We start from the raw sequence: 19,818 nt of genomic DNA on the forward strand, positions 1-19,818 counted from the left end.
TAATTAAATCAGACACGGTGTTAACTCCCCTCATAACCGGTGTGAGTATGTAATTAAATCAGACACGTGTTAACACCACTCATAACTGGTGTGAGTAAAACTGTACCAACTGACCGACTCACAACACCATCTGAATTATCTATTACATTGTTCCAACACCATCTGAATGATCTATTACATTGTTCCAACACCATCTGAATTATCTATTACATTGTTCCAACACCATCTGAATTATCTATTACATTGTTCCAACACCATCTGAATTATCTATTACATTGGAATGTTCCATCAGCAGGTAAATGCTGACCCATTAGATCCTGTTTGCTACATTATCTCCATATTCCAGACAAATTGGTAGATTTGTTGGGCACTTCTTTTAGCACATCCATGGCTTTGCTATAGTTCCCCCTTCTTATAGTTCCCCCCTTCTTATAGTTCCCCCCCTTCTTATAGTTCCCCCCCTTCTTATAGTTCCCCCCCTTCTTATAGTTCCCCCCCTTCTTATAGTTCCCCCCCTTCTTATAGTTCCCCCCCTTCTTATAGTTCCCCCCCTTCTTATAGTTCCCCCCCTTCTTATAGTTCCCCCCCTTCTTATAGTTCCCCCCCTTCTTATAGTTCCCCCCCTTCTTATAGTTCCCCCCCTTCTTATAGTTCCCCCCCTTCTTATAGTTCCCCCCCTTCTTATAGTTCCCCCCCTTCTTATAGTTCCCCCCCGTCTTATAGTTCCCCCCCGTCTTATAGTTCCCCTGTCTTATAGTTCCCCTGTCTTATAGTTCCCCTGTCTTATAGTTCCCCTGTCTTATAGTTCCCCTGTCTTATAGTTCCCCTGTCTTATAGTTCCCCTGTCTTATAGTTCCCCTGTCTTATAGTTCCCCTGTCTTATAGTTCCCCTGTCTTATAGTTCCCTCTTTTACCCGGAGTGTCAGAAACCACGGATGCCATTTTACCGGTGGTTATTTCTACGACTCTCTGGACGGTGTCCGGGGTGTTTACGTTTCCTCTAATACACGCCATCTATGATCCATTCCCAAAAGTAGAGATACCCACTTCCCCTCAGAGTAGTTATGGTATTTGTGCCGATTAAAATTGCTCACGGCACCTGATACCTTGAATTAGAACCAGATACTGAAGCGTCTGCCAGTTTACTACGGGACACCTAATGTCTGCCAGTTTACTACAGGAGAATACAGGAGCAGGAGCAGGAACAGGAGTAGGAACAGGAACAAGGAACAGGAGTAGGAACAGGGGTAGGAGTAAGAACAGGAGTAGGAACAGGTGTAGGAACAGGAACAGGAGCAGGAACAGAAGCCTCAAAAGGAGTAGGAACAGGAGTAGGAACAGGTGTAGGAGTAGGAGTAGGAACAGGAGTAGGAACAGGGGTAGGAGTAAGAACAGGAGTAGGAACAGGTGTAGGAACAGGAACAGGAGCCTCAAAAGGAGTAGGAACAGGAGTAGGAGTAGGAACAGGTGTAGGAACAGGAGTAGGAACAGGTGTAGGAACAGGAGTAGGAACAGGAGTAAGAACAGGAGTAGGAACAGGAGTAGGAACAGGAACAGGAGTAGGAACAGGAACAGGAGTAGGAACAGGAACAGGAGTAGGAACAGGAGTAGGAACAGGAACAGGAGTAGGAACAGGAACAGGAGTAGGAACAGGAGTAGGAACAGGAACAGGAGTAGGAACAGGAGTAGGAACAGGAACAGGAGTAGGAACAGGAGTAGGAACAGGAACAGGAGTAGGAACAGGAGCAGGAACAGGAACAGGAGTAGGAACAGGAGCAGGAACAGGAACAGGAGCAGGAACAGGAACAGGAGTAGGAACAGGAGTAGGAACAGGAACAGGAGTAGGAACAGGAACAGGAGTAGGAACAGGAACAGGAGTAGGAACAGGAACAGGAGTAGGAACAGGAACAGGAACAGGAGTAGGAGTGGGAACAGGAACAGGAGTAGGAACAGGAGTAGGAACAGGAGCAGGAACAGGAGCAGGAACAGGAACAGGAGTAGGAACAGGAACAGGAGTAGGAACAGGAACAGGAACAGGAACAGGAGTAGGAACAGGAACAGGAACAGGAGTAGGAGTGGGAACAGGAACAGGAGTAGGAACAGGAGTAGGAACAGGAGCAGGAACAGGAGCAGGAACAGGAACAGGAGTAGGAACAGGAGCAGGAACAGGAACAGGAGTAGGAACAGGAACAGGAGTAGGAACAGGAGTAGGAACAGGAACAGGAGTAGGAACAGGAACAGGAGTAGGAACAGGAACAGGAGTAGGAACAGGAACAGGAACAGGAACAGGAGTAGGAGTGGGAACAGGAACAGGAGTAGGAGTGGGAACAGGAACAGGAACAGGAACAGGAGTAGGAGTGGGAACAGGAACAGGAGTAGGAGTGGGAACAGGAACAGGAACAGGAGTAGGAACAGGAACAGGAACAGGAGTAGGAGTGGGAACAGGAACAGGAGTAGGAGTGGGAACAGGAACAGGAGTAGGAGTGGGAACAGGAGTAGGAACAGGAGTAGGAACAGGAACAGGAGTAGGAACAGGAACAGGAGCAGGAACAGGAACAGGAGCAGGAACAGGAACAGGAGCCTCCCTTTGTTTTCCGAGCTCCAGTTTCACCGGTTCGGACTCTCTAGTTCGATGGGAAATCGTTGTGAATCCTGACAACCACGCCAACTGTTAGATTCTGACAGAGTGAAAAACTAAAACAGACGACCCGTAAAATCTCAAACCAAGTTTATTAAAGCCACTGGGTCAAAACAGCTGCAATGACAAAGACATATTTACACAACCACATATATTTATACCCTCCTACTAGAGGGAGTCGACTCCTCCCACATCTACACAGCCAATACATCTCTGTTGCTAGGCAGGAACTTAATTGGTTCCTCTCACTGGTGTTAGTGGGCATAGAAATGTGTGTGTGACAGGAGTGACTGTTCCTCCTCACTTCATCTGACCTGGGACCCAATTCCTCACTCCTCCCTACTCCACAGCTGTCCTTCCTTATCAGTGACTGAAACCAGACTTTTCCTCCTCACCTGGGACCTGGGGCCCAATTCCTCACTCCTCCCTGGCTGTCCTACCTTATCAGTGACTGAAACCAGACTGTTCCTCCCCACTTCATCTGACCTGGGGCCCAATTCTTCACTTCTCCCTGGCTGTCCTACCTTATCAGTGACTGAAACCAGACTGTTCCTCCCCACTTCATCTGACCTGGGGCCCAATTCCTCACTCCTCCCTACTCCACAGCTGTCCTTCCTTATCAGTGACTGAAACCAGACTTTTCCTCCTCACCTGGGACCTGGGGCCCAATTCCTCACTCCTCCCTAATCCACAGCTGTCCTTATCAGTTACAAACCAGACTGTTGCCCTTTGCTGCCCCCCCCCCCCGACGAGGGACATAGAGATCAGTCATACCAGTCGGCAGAGCGATGCTGCGTTTAGACGAGGGACTAAAGATCAGGAGAAGCGATGCTGTGTTACCAGTCGGCAGAGCGATGCTGTGTTACCAGTCGGCAGAGCGATGCTGTGTTACCAGTCGGCAGAGCGATGCTGTGTTACCAGTCGGCAGAGCGATGCTGTGTTACCAGTCGGCAGAGCGATGCTGTGTTACCAGTCCGCAGAGCGGGACAAGAAAGCAAGGAAGAGGATGGCGGCTAAAACAAGCCGGCACGCCGTTGCTATGGTGATTTCACTAAACGGTCCAAATCAACATACGGTAGAGAACAACACAGATGGTAAAAGGTGAAATATTTTTTTTAACTCTGGTGGCCAAGTCCCGTCTACCGTGGCGGCTGATGGCATTCACCGCCGTGCCTCAACGGCGTTTACCGTTGCAAACAACAGACATCTTTGTTTGCCGTCTACCTCGTACCATCTAAAGCGCAGCATGCCGTCTACCTCGTACCATCTAAAACGCAGCATGCCGTCTACCTCGTACCATCTAAAACGCAGCATGCCGTCTACCTCGTACCATCTAAAACGCAGCATGCCGTCTACCTCGTACCATCTAAAACGCAGCATGCCGTCTACCTCGTACCATCTAAAACGCAGCATGCCGTCTACCTCGTACCATCTAAAACGCAGCATGCCGTCTACCTCGTACCATCTAAAACGCAGCATGCCGTCTACCTCGTACCATCTAAAACGCAGCATGCCGTCTACCTCGTACCATCTAAAACGCAGCATGCCGTCTACCTCGTACCATCTAAAACGCAGCATGCCGTCTACCTCGTACCATCTAAAACGCAGCATGCCGTCTACCTCGTACCATCTAAAACGCAGCATGCCGTCTACCTCGTACCATCTAAAACGCAGCATGATTGACAATTGTGGTTGTTTGTTTGTTGAGGAGCGAAAACTCGAAAGCAAGTACTTACCAGTTTCCTTGCTGGTCAGCTTAGACAGAGCAGCTAACAGCTGTTCCCCTGGCCCCTGTAACTCCACACAGCAGTAGTACGACATGTCCTGGGTGGGGGGGGGGGGGGGGTGGGGGGGGGGCAGTATGTAACCCAAAGTGAATCCTCTAACACTTCAAAATATCATTTTACAGTTTGGAAACCGCAAAAAGACAAATTTACCAAAATGCTGTATTCACATCTGATCACACAGCAAACATTTAAAGTGGTTGTCGCTCATGTTCGTACCGTGTGAACACCAGACCTGAGTAGAGAACTGTTATTTATTATATACTTTACAGAGACTACTATCGTAGAGACACTCCTCCCCCCTATCCTCTCCTCTTCTCCCCCTCTCCTCTCCTCCCCCCTCCTCTTCTCCTCCTCTCCTCTCTATTAGAGCTGTAACAGAGACTACTATCGTAGAGATCCCACAGTAAACCTATTACAGAGACTACTATCGTAGAGATCCCCCAGTAAACCTATTACAGAGACTACTACTGTAGAGATCCCCCAGTAAACCTATTACAGAGACTACTATTGTAGAGATCCCCCAGTAAACCTATTACAGAGACTACTATCGTAGAGATCCCCCAGTAAACCTATTACAGAGACTACTATCGTAGAGATCCCCCAGTAAACCTATTACAGAGACTACTATCGTAGAGATCCCCCAGTAAACCTATTACAGAGACTACTATCGTAGAGATCCCCCAGTAAACCTATTACAGAGACTACTATCGTAGAGATCCCCCAGTAAACCTATTACAGAGACTACTATTGTAGAGATCCCCCAGTAAACCTATTACAGAGACTACTATCGTAGAGATCCCCCAGTAAACCTATTACAGAGACTACTATCGTAGAGATCCCCCAGTAAACCTATTACAGAGACTACTACTGTAGAGATCCCCCAGTAAACCTATTACAGAGACTACTACTGTAGAGATCCCCCAGTAAACCTATTACAGAGACTACTATTGTAGAGATCCCCCAGTAAACCTATTACAGAGACTACTATCGTAGAGATCCCCCAGTAAACCTATTACAGAGACTACTATTGTAGAGATCCCCCAGTAAACCTATTACAGAGACTACTATTGTAGAGATCCCCCAGTAAACCTATTACAGAGACTACTATTGTAGAGATCCCCCAGTAAACCTATTACAGAGACTACTATTGTAGAGATCCCCCAGTAAACCTATTACAGAGACTACTATCGTAGAGATCCCCCAGTAAACCTATTACAGAGACTACTATTGTAGAGATCCCCCAGTAAACCTATTACAGAGACTACTATTGTAGAGATCCCCCAGTAAACCTATTACAGAGACTACTATTGTAGAGATCCCCCAGTAAACCTATTACAGAGACTACTGTCGTAGAGATCCCCCAGTAAACCTATTACAGAGACTACTATTGTAGAGATCCCCCAGTAAACCTATTACAGAGACTACTATCGTAGAGATCCCCCAGTAAACCTATTACAGAGACTACTATTGTAGAGATCCCACAGTAAACCTATTAGAGAGACTACTATTGTAGAGATCCCCCAGTAAACCTATTACAGAGACTACTATTGTAGAGATCCCCCAGTAAACCTATTACAGAGACTACTATCGTAGAGATCCCCCAGTAAACCTATTACAGAGACTACTATCGTAGAGATCCCCCAGTAAACCTATTAGAGCTGTTACGGAGACTACTATTGTAGAGATCCCCCAGTAAACCTATTACAGAGACTACTATCGTAGAGATCCCCCAGTAAACCTATTAGAGCTGTTACGGAGACTACTATTGTAGAGATCCCCCAGTAAACCTATTACAGAGACTACTATCGTAGAGATCCCCCAGTAAACCTATTACAGAGACTACTATCGTAGAGATCCCCCAGTAAACCTATTACAGAGACTACTATTGTAGAGATCCCCCAGTAAACCTATTACAGAGACTACTATCGTAGAGATCCCCCAGTAAACCTATTACAGAGACTACTATCGTAGAGATCCCCCAGTAAACCTATTACAGAGACTACTATCGTAGAGATCCCCCAGTAAACCTATTACAGAGACTACTATCGTAGAGATCCCCCAGTAAACCTATTACAGAGACTACTATTGTAGAGATCCCCCAGTAAACCTATTACAGAGACTACTATCGTAGAGATCCCCCAGTAAACCTATTACAGAGACTACTATTGTAGAGATCCCCCAGTAAACCTATTACAGAGACTACTATCGTAGAGATCCCCCAGTAAACCTATTACAGAGACTACTATCGTAGAGATCCCCCAGTAAACCTATTACAGAGACTACTATCGTAGAGATCCCCCAGTAAACCTATTACAGAGACTACTATTGTAGAGATCCCCCAGTAAACCTATTACAGAGACTACTATCGTAGAGATCCCCCAGTAAACCTATTACAGAGACTACTATCGTAGAGATCCCCCAGTAAACCTATTACAGAGACTACTATTGTAGAGATCCCCCAGTAAACCTATTACAGAGACTACTATTGTAGAGATCCCCCAGTAAACCTATTACAGAGACTACTATTGTAGAGATCCCCCAGTAAACCTATTACAGAGACTACTATTGTAGAGATCCCCCAGTAAACCTATTACAGAGACTACTATTGTAGAGATCCCCCAGTAAACCTATTACAGAGACTACTATTGTAGAGATCCCACAGTAAACCTATTACAGAGACTACTATTGTAGAGATCCCACAGTAAACCTATTAGAGCTGTTACAGAGACTACTATTGTAGAGATCCCACAGTAAACCTATTAGAGCTGTAACAGAGACTACTATTGTAGAGATCCCACAGTAAACCTATTAGAGCTGTAACAGAGACTACTATTGTAGAGATCCCACAGTAAACCTATTAGAGCTGTAACAGAGACTACTATTGTAGAGATCCCACAGTAAACCTATTACAGAGACTACTATTGTAGAGATCCCACATTAAACCTATTACAGAGACTACTATTGTAGAGATCCCACAGTAAACCTATTACAGAAACTACTATTGTAGAGATCCCCCAGTAAACCTATAACAGAGACTACTACTGTAGAGATCCCACAGTAAACCTATTAGAACTGGTACAGAGACTACTATTGTAGAGATCCCCCAGTAAACCTATTACAGAGACTACTACTGTAGAGATCCCACAGTAGAGATCCCACAGTAAACCTATTAGAACTGGTACAGAGACCACTACTGTAGAGATCCCCCAGTAAACCTATTACAGAGACTACTATTGTAGAGATCCCACAGTAAACCTATTAGAACTGTAACAGAGACTACTACTGTAGAGATCCCCCAGTAAACCTATTACAGAGACTACTATTGTAGAGATCCCACAGTAAACCTATTACAGAGACTACTATTGTAGAGATCCCCCAGTAAACCTATTACAGACTACTATTGTAGAGATCCCACAGTAAACCTATTACAGAGACTACTATTGTAGAGATCCCACAGTAAACCTATTACAGAGACTACTATTGTAGAGATCCCCCAGTAAACCTATTACAGAGACTACTACTGTAGAGATCCCCCAGTAAACCTATTACAGAGACTACTATTGTAGAGATCCCCCAGTAAACCTATTACAGAGACTACTATTGTAGAGATCCCACAGTAAACCTATTACAGAGACTACTACTGTAGAGATCCCACAGTAAACCTATTACAGAGACTACTATTGTAGAGATCCCACAGTAAACCTATTAGAGCTGTAACAGAGACTACTATTGTAGAGATCCCCCAGTAAACCTATTACAGAGACTACTATTGTAGAGATCCCCCAGTAAACCTATTACAGAGACTACTATTGTAGAGATCCCCCAGTAAACCTATTACAGACTACTATTGTAGAGATCCCACAGTAAACCTATTACAGAGACTACTATTGTAGAGATCCCACAGTAAACCTATTACAGAGACTACTATTGTAGAGATCCCCCAGTAAACCTATTACAGAGACTACTACTGTAGAGATCCCCCAGTAAACCTATTACAGAGACTACTATTGTAGAGATCCCCCAGTAAACCTATTACAGAGACTACTATTGTAGAGATCCCACAGTAAACCTATTACAGAGACTACTACTGTAGAGATCCCACAGTAAACCTATTACAGAGACTACTATTGTAGAGATCCCACAGTAAACCTATTAGAGCTGTAACAGAGACTACTATTGTAGAGATCCCCCAGTAAACCTATTACAGAGACTACTATTGTAGAGATCCCCCAGTAAACCTATTACAGAGACTACTATTGTAGAGATCCCACAGTAAACCTATTACAGACTACTATTGTAGAGATCCCCCAGTAAACCTATTACAGAGACTACTATTGTAGAGATCCCCCAGTAAACCTATTACAGAGACTACTATTGTAGAGATCCCACAGTAAACCTATTACAGAGACTACTATTGTAGAGATCCCACAGTAAACCTATTACAGACTACTATTGTAGAGATCCCCCAGTAAACCTATTACAGAGACTACTATTGTAGAGATCCCCCAGTAAACCTATTACAGAGACTACTATTGTAGAGATCCCACAGTAAACCTATCAGAAGAACGTCAAGTGTTACTGTATTATATTATGCCTGTGTTTTAGCCATTCTGAAACTGTTGTACTTTGACTGTTAAGATGAGTCCATGTCCCTCACTGTTGTCTAGATCTAGCTGAATGTTAAGATGAGTCCATGTCCCCCACTGTTGTCTAGATCTAGCTCAACGTTAAGATGAGTCCATGTCCCCCACTGTTGTCTAGATCTAGCTCAATGTTAAGATGAGTCCATGTCCCCCACTGTTGTCTAGATCTAGCTCAATGTTAAGATGAGTCCATGTCCCTCACTGTTGTCTAGATCTAGCTCAATGTTAAGATGAGTCCATGTCCCTCACTGTTGTCTAGATCTAGCTCAATGTTAAGATGAGTCCATGTCCCTCACTGTTGTCTAGATCTAGCTCAATGTTAAGATGAGTCCATGTCCCTCACTGTTGTCTAGATCTAGCTCAATGTTAAGATGAGTCCATGTCCCTCACTGTTGTCTAGATCTAGCTCAATGTTAAGAGGAGTCCATGTCCCCCACTGTTGTCTAGATCTAGCTCAATGTTAAGATGAGTCCATGTCCCCCACTGTTGGGGATCTGTATTGAAAATAGTCCCCCAGAAATGTTTTAAACTTTCCACAAAGAATATTTAAAACTAGAGTTTTCCCAGGTCTGGAGAACTCCTAACCTTATTGAGCAGTAATTTAAAACTAGAGTTATCCCAGGTCTGGTGAACTCCTAACCTTATTGAGCAGTAATTTAAAACTAGAGTTATCCCAGGTCTGGATAACTCCTAACCTTACTGAACAGTAATTCGAACAGGACCCTATAAAATCAGTCAATCAAATCAAAATGTACTTCCTATCAGTTGTCCCAAAGTGCTTCCCAGATATCCAGCCTAGGAAAAACGACTCTGTGGGTATAGACACTAACCTGTAGTAGACAGTGGGAGCTCATGGCTCTGTAGCAGGCTCTGTAACACTTGTAGGTTGGCCTGTCTCCCAGACAGTAGCCCCATCTCTTGACCACGTGGAAGCGCTTGGCGTGCCAGATGTGCGTCTCCAGCCACAGGTTCTTCCGCTGGCGACGGTTGAACTCCAGAAGCATGTTGCCGTGGCGACGCCGGGCTTTACGGCTCTTGGACTTGGACTGTTCCTTCTTCATCTTCTGACCAGCCTTCTGACTCTTCTCCAACTGGACCAGAGAGGAAACATACAGGATGTTTATATTAGTCTGGCTCTAGGTGTGACCAGCCTTCTGACTCTTCTCCAACTGGACCAGAGAGGAAACATACAGGATGTTTATATTAGTCTGGCTCTAGGTGTGGCCAGTCCGGCTCTAGGTGTGGCTAGTCCGGCTCTAGGTGTGGCTAGTCCTAGGTGTGGCTAGTCCTAGGTGTGGCTAGTCCTAGGTGTGGCTAGTCCTAGGTGTGGCCAGTCCTAGGTGTGGCCTAGGTGTGGCTAGTCCGGCTCTAGGTGTGGCTAGTCCGGCCTCTAGGTGTGGCTAGTCCGGCTCTAGGTGTGGCTAGTCCGGCTTCTAGGTGTGGCTAGTCCGGCTCTAGGTGTGGCTAGTCCGGCTCTAGGTGTGGCTAGTCCGGCTCTAGGTGTGGCTAGTCCGGCTCTAGGTGTGGCTAGTCCCTAGGTGTGGCTAGTCCGGCTCTAGGTGTGACTAGTCCGGCTCTAGGTGGGCTAGTCCGGCTCTAGGTTGTGGCCAGTCCGGCTCTAGGTGTGGCTAGTCCTAGGTGTGACCAGTCCGGCTCTAGGTGTGACCAGTCCGGCTCTAGGTGTGACCAGTCCCGGCTCTAGGTGTGACCAGTCCGGCTCTAGGTGTGACCAGTCCGGCTCTAAGGTGTGACCAGTCCGGCTCTAGGTGTGACCAGTCCCGGGGGGCTCTAGTGTGACCAGTCCGGCTCTAGGTGTGACCAGTCCGGCTCTAGGTGTGACCAGTCCGGCTCTAGGTGTGACCAGTCCGGCTCTAGGTGTGACCAGTCCGGCTCTAGGTGTGACCAGTCCGGCTCTAGGTGTGACCAGTCCGGCTCTAGGTGTGACCAGTCCGGCTCTAGGTGTGACCAGTCCGGCTCTAGGTGTGACCAGTCCGGCTCTAGGTGTGACCAGTCCGGCTCTAGGTGTGACCAGTCCGGCTCTAGGTGTGACCAGTCCGGCTCTAGGTGTGACCAGTCCGGCTCTAGGTGTGACCAGTCCGGCTCTAGGTGTGACCAGTCCGGCTCTAGGTGTGACCAGTCCGGCTCTAGGTGTGACCAGTCCGGCTCTAGGTGTGACCAGTCCGGCTCTAGGTGTGACCAGTCCGGCTCTAGGTGTGACCAGCCTTCTGACTCTTCTCCAACTGGACCAGAGAGGAAACCTACAGGATGTTTATATTAGTCTGGCTCTAGGTGTGACTAGTCGAGCTCTAGGTGTGACCAGTCCGGCTCTAGGTGTGACCAGTCCTTCCTCCATGTATGGACATGACAATAACAGAGACAGATCTGGGACCATGCTTTAAAGTCAAGAGAGAGAAAGGCCGCGTTTCACTGTGACTGAGTGTGTGTGACAATGTGTGACTGGGAGCGTGTGTGTGTGTGACTAACTGCGTTACTTAGACAAACCCACCATGTTGTTAGCCATGTCTCTCAGTCTGCAGGGCAGTCTCTTGGTGTTATGACTCATAGCCCTCCTCCTCATGTGTTTAGGAAGACCTCCAAACACATGGGAGCTGCCTGTTGTCTTGGTGACGGCCATCAACATGGCGTTCACCTCTGCAGCCCGGGCCTTGGCAAACGCTGAGGCTGAGGAGAGAAGGCACAGCACCACACATCACAAAAAGGCTGTCTGGGAGTCAATGGGTTGGAACATCAGACATTATTTACTCATTCTAAACGCCATTTGAATTGAATGTAATAAAAGCTGTTTATTTACAGCTGGTTCAACTTCGACATGCAGAAGTGCTCAGTTAGAACCTGTATCAGTTTAAAACCCATCAAGACATGAGCATCCATTTAAAATACATTTGACAACTGTATGCAGAGGAAGGTGTTCTTACCAGTGATGTGTGTGGGCAGAGCCTGCGGGTATCCCCCGTGTCCTTCTCTCTGGTGGCCCCGGACCCAGCCCCCTCCCTGGGCATGGCCAGAGTGGGAGGACCCATGGCCCCATGGATGTGGAGACAGATCATGGCCTCGACCTGTAGGAGTGCCCCCTCCGTTCCTCCAGTGTGAGCTGCCCTGGGAGGAATAGGTGACGTTGATCGGCTGGTTCCTCATCTTCTTATCGCGCATCCTGTGCTTGGCTGTAGACATTTTTGATAGCTCTGCAGAAAATAAACATGACTCATTGATAATAAGGCTAGTGGTGCTGTCAAAAATGATCCTATCCTGGGACACGAGCAGGCTACTAGCTACTATTTAAGAGTGAATTGCACAGTCACTGATCGGATGTTATTGTCAGCAAACCTTTGAAAGACATGCCATTCAATCTCCACCTCGGCAGACTAGCTAGCTAAATTAGCTACTAAGCAAGCTTGATACATATTGGGACATCTTGCGACTACTTTGCATGACACAAACAGGCTACGCTAACGAGTTATGAAGTTATCCACTTCCATCACACCACAATGCATTTGTAAAGGTAACTGAAAATATATTCACTTTCAAATCCTGAATGGAGGAACAGTTATATTTCAAAACCACGCCGTAAGCTCACATTTATGTCTACAGCTCTTCCGCATAAATATGACGTATATCTTGTTCCGGTTAAATTGTGTTCATGGGAAACGTAGTATATAGTAGATATTTTTTAAATTTTATTACAACTTTATTTATGTAGTAGATATATTTAGTCACGTCAATAAAATATGGCAAAATTGTCAGAAAATAAATGACACTTTTTGAATTTTAGCGTCATTTCGGTTTTTGGGCAAATATCAGTACCCTGCCAATACCCACAACGATTACAATAATGTAAGTTGTGGGTCTAATGAAACCTGTAGGCCCGTTTAGTTGAGACTTTACGGTAGTAGACGCGCTCAACCAGCTGATCTGTCATTTCAGAGTTCCACGGGCTTCAGAGCAGGAACTTCTTTGTTTTTTAAGTGAAGAGTTTTTTTGTGTCGAATTCTAATCATGTCTTCGATCATCAGGAAGATAATCAACACCACTAAAGCGCCAGCAGCTATCGGGCCGTACAGGTAAGGGGTCTGTGCAACCTTTATCACATTGTTGATCTGAAGGTGTTGAACTATTTTTTTTTATCAAATCAAATCAAATTGATCGCATATACATATTTAGCAAGATGCTATTGTGGTTGTAGCGAAATGCTTGTGTTCCTATCTTCAACGGCGCTATAGTATCGAACAGTGCAGGAGCACGATGTTAAATAATGGAATATAGAAATATTAGGACGAGCAATGTCGGAGTCCGGAGTATTTATATAAGAATAGTATATTCTTGTTTGCATTCATTCAGTAAGCAACTATTTTAAACATTGTTCGTGTGTCTACGCAGGGTACAATGAATCACACATGCGGTATTGGCATTTCTGTTCTGTCTGTGAAGGGACATTCGCGGTCTGTTACTACGGTAGGGGGTGTCACCCTTTTCACCCAATGATCGTGGGAGGTGGAGCTTTGGCGCCGCTGTAAACTGGAGAGAGAGCTTTTGAGTTTTATTTCAGGGTAAAGTGCTTTTTGACTGAAGGCCTGTGACTGGCAGAGTTGGCACAGAGGTTATGTGTTGGAATGGAGCATTCTGTGGACTGGCACTGTCGTTGCGCACTCCACGTTCCCTTTAAAAGCCTATTGTATTACACACTATTGTATTACATGACATTCAGAAATAAATAGTCACCAGTATGGTTGCTCAGTTTAACCAGTAGGTGGCAGTAAAGTATCAATTTATATTTCTGGAAAGTCAAACAACAATGTTGATTGTGTTCTGGATGGAAAATACTTATGTTTAGCTTCATTTAGGTAGTCGTTGTAGTGTCTATAATATCTTGTTCACCTGCCCCATGTTGGTACATATCTTATCAGCTGTCCAGTCCTGTGTTCATATTCGTTGTTCTGTCTCCCAGCCAGGCGGTGGTGGTGGACAGGACCATGTACGTGTCAGGCCAGCTGGGGATGGACCCTGCCTCTGGTCAGCTGGTGGAGGGAGGGGTCCAGGCTCAGACCAAACAGGTGAGGTGAAGCTTAGAACCCCCCCCCCCCCCCCCCTCTCAGTTACAACCACAGGACATAGAACAGGGAGGAAGTAGATAGAGGGAGGGGGGACATCTGTGAAACTCACTCATCTACTGAAGTGTTTCCACTTGCGCTGCAGGTAGACTAGTGGTTAGAGCGTTGGGCCAGTAACCGAAAGGTTGCTGGATCGAATCCTGATTTGATCGAATCCCTGAGCTGACAAGGTACAAAATCTGTCGTTCTGCCCCTGAACAAGGCAGTTAACCCACTGTTCCCCTGAACAAGGCAGTTAACCCACTGTTCCCCTGAACAAGGCAGTTAACCCACTGTTCCCCTGAACAAGGCAGTTAACCCACTGTTCCCCTGAACAAGGCAGTTAACCCACTGTTCCCCTGAACAAGGCAGTTAACCCACTGTTCCCCTGAACAAGGCAGTTAACCCACTGTTCCCCTGAACAAGGCAGTTAACCCACTGTTCCCCTGAACAAGGCAGTTAACCCACTGTTCCCCTGAACAAGGCAGTTAACCCACTGTTCCCCTGAACAAGGCAGTTAACCCACTGTTCCCCTGAACAAGGCAGTTAACCCACTGTTCCCCTGAACAAGGCAGTTAACCCACTGTTCCCCTGAACAAGGCAGTTAACCCACTGTTCCCCTGAACAAGGCAGTTAACCCACTGTTCCCCTGAACAAGGCATTTAACCCACTGTTCCCCTGAACAAGGCAGTTAACCCACTGTTCCCCTGAACAAGGCAGTTAACCCCACTGTTCCCCTGAACAAGGCAGTTAACCCCACTGTTCCCCTGAACAAGGCAGTTAACCCCACTGTTCCCCTGAACAAGGCAGTTAACCCCACTGTTCCCCTGAACAAGGCAGTTAACCCCACTGTTCCCCTGAACAAGGCAGTTAACCCCACTGTTCCCCTGAACAAGGCAGTTAACCCCACTGTTCCCCTGAACAAGGCAGTTAACCCACTGTTCCCCTGAACAAGGCAGTTAACCCACTGTTCCCCTGAACAAGGCAGTTAACCCACTGTTCCCCTGAACAAGGCAGTTAACCCACTGTTCCCCTGAACAAGGCAGTTAACCCACTGTTCCCCTGAACAAGGCAGTTAACCCACTGTTCCCTGAACAAGGCAGTTAACCCACTGTTCCCCTGAACAAGGCAGTTAACCCACTGTTCCCCTGAACAAGGCAGTTAACCCACTGTTCCCCTGAACAAGGCAGTTAACCCACTGTTCCCCTGAACAAGGCAGTTAACCCACTGTTCCCCTGAACAAGGCAGTTAACCCACTGTTCCCCTGAACAAGGCAGTTAACCCACTGTTCCCCTGAACAAGGCAGTTAACCCACTGTTCCCCTGAACAAGGCAGTTAACCCACTGTTCCCCTGAACAAGGCAGTTAACCCACTGTTCCCCTGAACAAGGCATTTAACCCACTGTTCCCCTGAACAAGGCAGTTAACCCACTGTTCCCCTGAACAAGGCAGTTAACCCACTGTTCCCCTGAACAAGGCAGTTAACCCCACTGTTCCCCTGAACAAGGCAGTTAACCCCACTGTTCCCCTGAACAAGGCAGTTAACCCCACTGTTCCCCTGAACAAGGCAGTTAACCCCACTGTTCCCCTGAACAAGGCAGTTAACCCCACTGTTCCCCTGAACAAGGCAGTTAACCCCACTGTTCCCCTGAACAAGGCAGTTAACCCCACTGTTCCCCTGAACAAGGCAGTTAACCCACTGTTCCCCCTGAACAAGGCAGTTAACCCATTGTTCCCCGGGCGCCGTGGATGTCGATTATGTCAGTTAAATGCGGAAGACACATTTCAGTTGAATGCATTACCTTTCCCTCCATTTCTATCCCATACAGGCTCTGGTAAACATGGGGGAGATCCTGAAGGAAGCAGGGTGTGGATATGACAGTGGTAAGTTATGATGTTTTTATAAAACCTTATATTAGGTGTTTTATAAACTGCAAAAACCATGAATTTCCTGATTAGTTTTTTCTTTTCCCACAGTCGTGAAAACCACGGTTCTTTTGGCTGACATGAATGACTTCGTCAGTGTGAATGATGTCTATAAAACATGTAAGTTTCTCTGTTGTTGGGATCCTTCCTGTTGAATATTCATGTTGTTGGGATCCTTCTTGTTGGATTCTCTGAATATTCATGTGGTTGGGATCCTTCCTGTTGAATATTCATGTTGTTGGGATCCTTCTGGTTGAATCCTCTGAATATTCATGTTGTTGGGATCCTTCCTGTTGAATATTCATGTTGTTGGGATCCTTCTTGTTGGATTCTCTGAATATTCATGTTGTTGGGATCCTTCCTGTTGAATATTCATGTTGTTGGGATCCTTCTTGTTGGATTCTCTGAATATTCATGTGGTTGGGATCCTTCTTGTTGAATATTCATGTTGTTGGGATCCTTCCTGTTGAATATTCATGTTGTTGGGATCCTTCTTGTTGGATTCTCTGAATATTCATGTTGTTGGGATCCTTCCTGTTGAATATTCATGTTGTTGAGATCCTTGTTGAATCCTCTGAATATTCATGTTGTTGGGATCCTTGTTGAATCCTCTGAATATTCATGTTGTTGGGATCCTTGTTGAATCCTCTGAATATTCATGTTGTTGGGATCCTTCTGGTTGAATCCTCTAAATATTCATGTTGTTGGGATCCTTCTGGTTGAATCCTCTAAATATTCATGTTGTTGGGATCCTTCTGGTTGAATCCTCTGAATATTCATGTTGTTGGGATCCTTCTGGTTGAATCCTCTGAATATTCATATTGTTGGGATCCTTCTGGTTGAATCCTCTGAATATTCATATTGTTGGGATCCTTCTGGTTGAATATTCATGTTGTTGGGATCCTTCTTGTTGAATATTCATATTGTTGGGATCCTTCCTGTTGAATATTCATGTTGTTGGGATCCTTCTGGTTGAATCCTCTGAATATTCATGTTGTTGGGATCCTTCTGGTTGAATCCTCTGAATATTCATATTGTTGGGATCCTTCTGGTTGAATCCTCTGAATATTCATATTGTTGGGATCCTTCCTGTTGAATATTCATGTTGTTGGGATCCTTCTGGTTGAATCCTCTGAATATTCATATTGTTGGGATCCTTCTGGTTGAATCCTCTGAATATTCATGTTGTTGGGATCCTTCTGGTTGAATCCTCTGAATATTCATATTGTTGGGATCCTTCTGGTTGAATCCTCTGAATATTCATGTTGTTGGGATCCTTCCTGTTGAATATTCATGTTGTTGGGATCCTTCCTGTTGAATATTCATGTTGTTGGGATCCTCCTTGTTTTGTTATGCTGATATGTATTAGAAGTATTCTGAAGGTTATCTGGCACTTCACATTGTGTCCACAAGGTGTCACTGTTTCCCAAGAGACTGAGTATGGTATGTAAGGGAGGCGCACTTCACATAGTGTCCACAAGGTGTCACTGTTTCTCAAGAGACTGAGTATGGTATGTAAGGGAGGCGCACTTCACATTGTGTCCACAAGGTGTCACTGTTTCCCAAGAGACTGAGTATGGTATGTAAGGGAGGCGCACTTCACATAGTGTCCACAAGGTGTCACTGTTTCTCAAGAGACTGAGTATGGTATGTAAGGGAGGCGCACTTCACATAGTGTCCACAAGGTGTCACTGTTTCCCAAGAGACTGAGTATGGTATGTAAGGGAGGCGCACTTCACATAGTGTCCACAAGGTGTCACTGTTTCCCAAGAGACTGAGTATGGTATGTAAGGGAGGCGCACTTCACATTGTGTCCACAAGGTGTCACTGTTTCCCAAGAGACTGAGTATGGTATGTAAGGGAGGCGCACTTCACATTGTGTCCACAAGGTGTCACTGTTTCCCAAGAGACTGAGTATGGTATGTAAGGGAGGCGCACTTCACATTGTGTCCACAAGGTGTCACTGTTTCCCAAGAGACTGAGTATGGTATGTAAGGGAGGTGGGGATGATCATGTTTGTGGCACTTCCATGACAGTGACTGGAGTTAAAGGTAGAGGTACCTACCTTCATACAGATTCAGTCAGCATCTAAAACTCGCTGACCTGATTGACAAGCCGTATCTGTCTCCGTAAGATGATTCCCTAACAACTTGGACTGCATGTTGGTTAAGGGCGCTGTACTGCAGCGCCAGCTGTGCCACCAGAGACTCTGGGTTCACGCCCAGGCTCTGTCGTAACCGGCCGCGCCCGGGAGGTCCGTGGGGCGACGCACAACTGGCCTAGCGTCGTCCGGCATAGGGAGGAGTTGGCCAGTAGGGACATCCTTGTCTCATCGCACACCAGCGACTCCTGTGGCGGGCCGGGCGCAGTGCACGCTAACCAAGGTTGCCAGGTGCACGGTGTTTCCTCCGACACATTGGTGCGACTGGCTTCCGGGTTGGATGCGCGCTGTGTTAAGAAGCAGTGCGGCTTGGTTAGGTTGTGTATCAGAGGACACATGACCTTCAACCTTCGTCTCTCCCGAGCCCGTACGGGAGTTGTAGCGATGAAACAAGATAGTAGCGACTAAAACAATTGGATACCACGAAATTGGGGAGAAAACGGGCTAAAATTTAAACAAAGATATGTTAATTAAGTCTTGTATCAGATCTACAGTATATAACCATGTTTGTGTTCCTCTCCTCTCTTAGTTTTCAGCAGTAGCTTCCCAGCTAGGGCTGCCTACCAGGTCGCTGCTCTGCCCAGGGTGAGGATCTGACGCTTCATCTCATTACACTGTTTCCATGGCAATACAGAACCTAACCATGTGATGTTACTGACAACAAAGCTGAGAAGTACTTGAATGCTATTTTTGTCTCTCTCTCTCTGTGTGTTTCTCTCTCTGTGTGTCTCTGTCTCTCTGTGTGTGTGTCTCTCTCTGTGTCTCTCTCTGTCTCTCTGTGTGTGTCTCTCTCTGTGTGTCTCTCTCTGTGTGTCTCTCTCTCTCAGGGTGGGCTTGTAGAGATTGAAGCTGTTGCTGTTCTGGGCCCTCTGACTGAGGTCTCTTGATGTAGCCTAAACGTCAGCGACAGAACAGGAAAAATCAACAACTCCCATGTCCCATAAAATGACGTGACATCACAATACCAGCGTATAGTGAATCATTTCCATTGGTTAAGATGGTCCAATAAAACATCACTTCGTTTTAAAAAATAAAGTCAAAACAAATGAATAGTATGCAGCTAATTTTCCAAATGATTTAAAGCGCTGAGTGAGTTTATCGCTGAATAAATCTGTGACATTTTGTAGAAGACTGTTGCAGGTTCTACAGCATCATTCTTATTGGCTGCTGAGGTGTGACCTACGTGATGAGGTAATGGTTCTGGTACTTCCTGACTGACAACGGTTGCTCACCACATCAACTGTGCAGTCGGGCATCAGATGATGTGGGGTAGCTGATACGTTAACTACCTATCCAGGTATCAGGTGATGTGGGTTAGCTGATACATTAACTACCTATCCAGGTATCAGGTGATGTGGGTTAGCTGATACATTAACTACCTATTCAGGTATCAGGTGACTATCATACAGTGGGGCAAAAAAGTATTGTCAGCCACCAATTGTGCAAGTTCTCCCACTTAAAAAGATGAGAGGCCTGTAATTTTCATCATAGGTACACTTCAACTATGACAGACAAAATGGAGAGAAAAAAATCCTGAAAATCACATTGTAGGATTTTTA

At 46.0% G+C, this 19,818-nt stretch overlaps 2 protein-coding genes across 7 annotated transcripts in view; one reads left to right on the forward strand and one right to left on the reverse strand.

Annotated features, from left to right (window-relative positions):
• LOC109885754 (ribonucleases P/MRP protein subunit POP1) overlaps positions 1-12,702 on the reverse strand; it is a 38,688-nt gene extending 25,986 nt beyond the window's left edge. For 2 of the 5 annotated variants that reach the window (XM_031812025.1, XM_031812023.1), the window contains exons 1-5: positions 12,609-12,702; positions 12,005-12,271; positions 11,575-11,750; positions 9,899-10,159; positions 4,375-4,462 (exon numbers count right to left, since the gene is read on the reverse strand). In XM_031812025.1, coding sequence (XP_031667885.1) covers positions 4,375-4,462; positions 9,899-10,159; positions 11,575-11,750; positions 12,005-12,260 — 781 coding nt within the window. In that variant the 5' untranslated portion in view covers positions 12,261-12,271; positions 12,609-12,702. Of the gene's footprint in view, positions 1-4,374; positions 4,463-9,898; positions 11,327-11,574; positions 11,751-12,004; positions 12,272-12,608 lie in introns of all 5 variants that reach the window. The other 3 variants (XM_031812028.1, XM_031812024.1, XM_031812027.1) reach the window with 3 other exon arrangements.
• Positions 12,703-12,957: 255 nt separating this feature from the next.
• On the forward strand, positions 12,958-19,335 carry LOC116352715 (2-iminobutanoate/2-iminopropanoate deaminase-like). 2 transcript variants are annotated; one of them, XM_031812040.1, is made up of 6 exons: positions 12,958-13,147; positions 14,032-14,137; positions 16,002-16,056; positions 16,150-16,218; positions 18,789-18,844; positions 19,087-19,335. In XM_031812040.1, the coding sequence occupies exons 1-6, from the start codon at positions 13,083-13,085 to the stop codon at positions 19,144-19,146; spliced, it is 411 nt and encodes a 136-aa protein (XP_031667900.1). In that variant the 5' UTR covers positions 12,958-13,082; the 3' UTR covers positions 19,147-19,335. The 2 variants fall into 2 exon arrangements, with proteins under 2 accessions (XP_031667900.1, XP_031667899.1); XM_031812039.1 differs by having other exon boundaries at positions 12,965-13,147; positions 16,132-16,218.
• Positions 19,336-19,818: the final 483 nt, after the last annotated feature.

Source organism: Oncorhynchus kisutch, unplaced genomic scaffold (genome assembly GCF_002021735.2).
Source record: "Oncorhynchus kisutch isolate 150728-3 unplaced genomic scaffold, Okis_V2 Okis02a-Okis13b_hom, whole genome shotgun sequence".
Lineage (NCBI taxonomy): Eukaryota > Metazoa > Chordata > Actinopteri > Salmoniformes > Salmonidae > Oncorhynchus > Oncorhynchus kisutch.

Excerpts from the sequence above, each read along its gene's own strand:
- LOC116352715 (XM_031812039.1), top strand. The coding sequence starts at position 13,083 with ATGTCTTCGATCATCAGGAAGATAATCAACACCACTAAAGCGCCAGCA. Across the intron at positions 16,057-16,131 it reads AGGGTGTGGATATGACAGTG|TTTTTTCTTTTCCCACAGTC; the intron begins GTAAGTTATGAT and ends TTTCCTGATTAG. Across the intron at positions 16,219-18,788 it reads GAATGATGTCTATAAAACAT|TTTTCAGCAGTAGCTTCCCA; the intron begins GTAAGTTTCTCT and ends CTCCTCTCTTAG.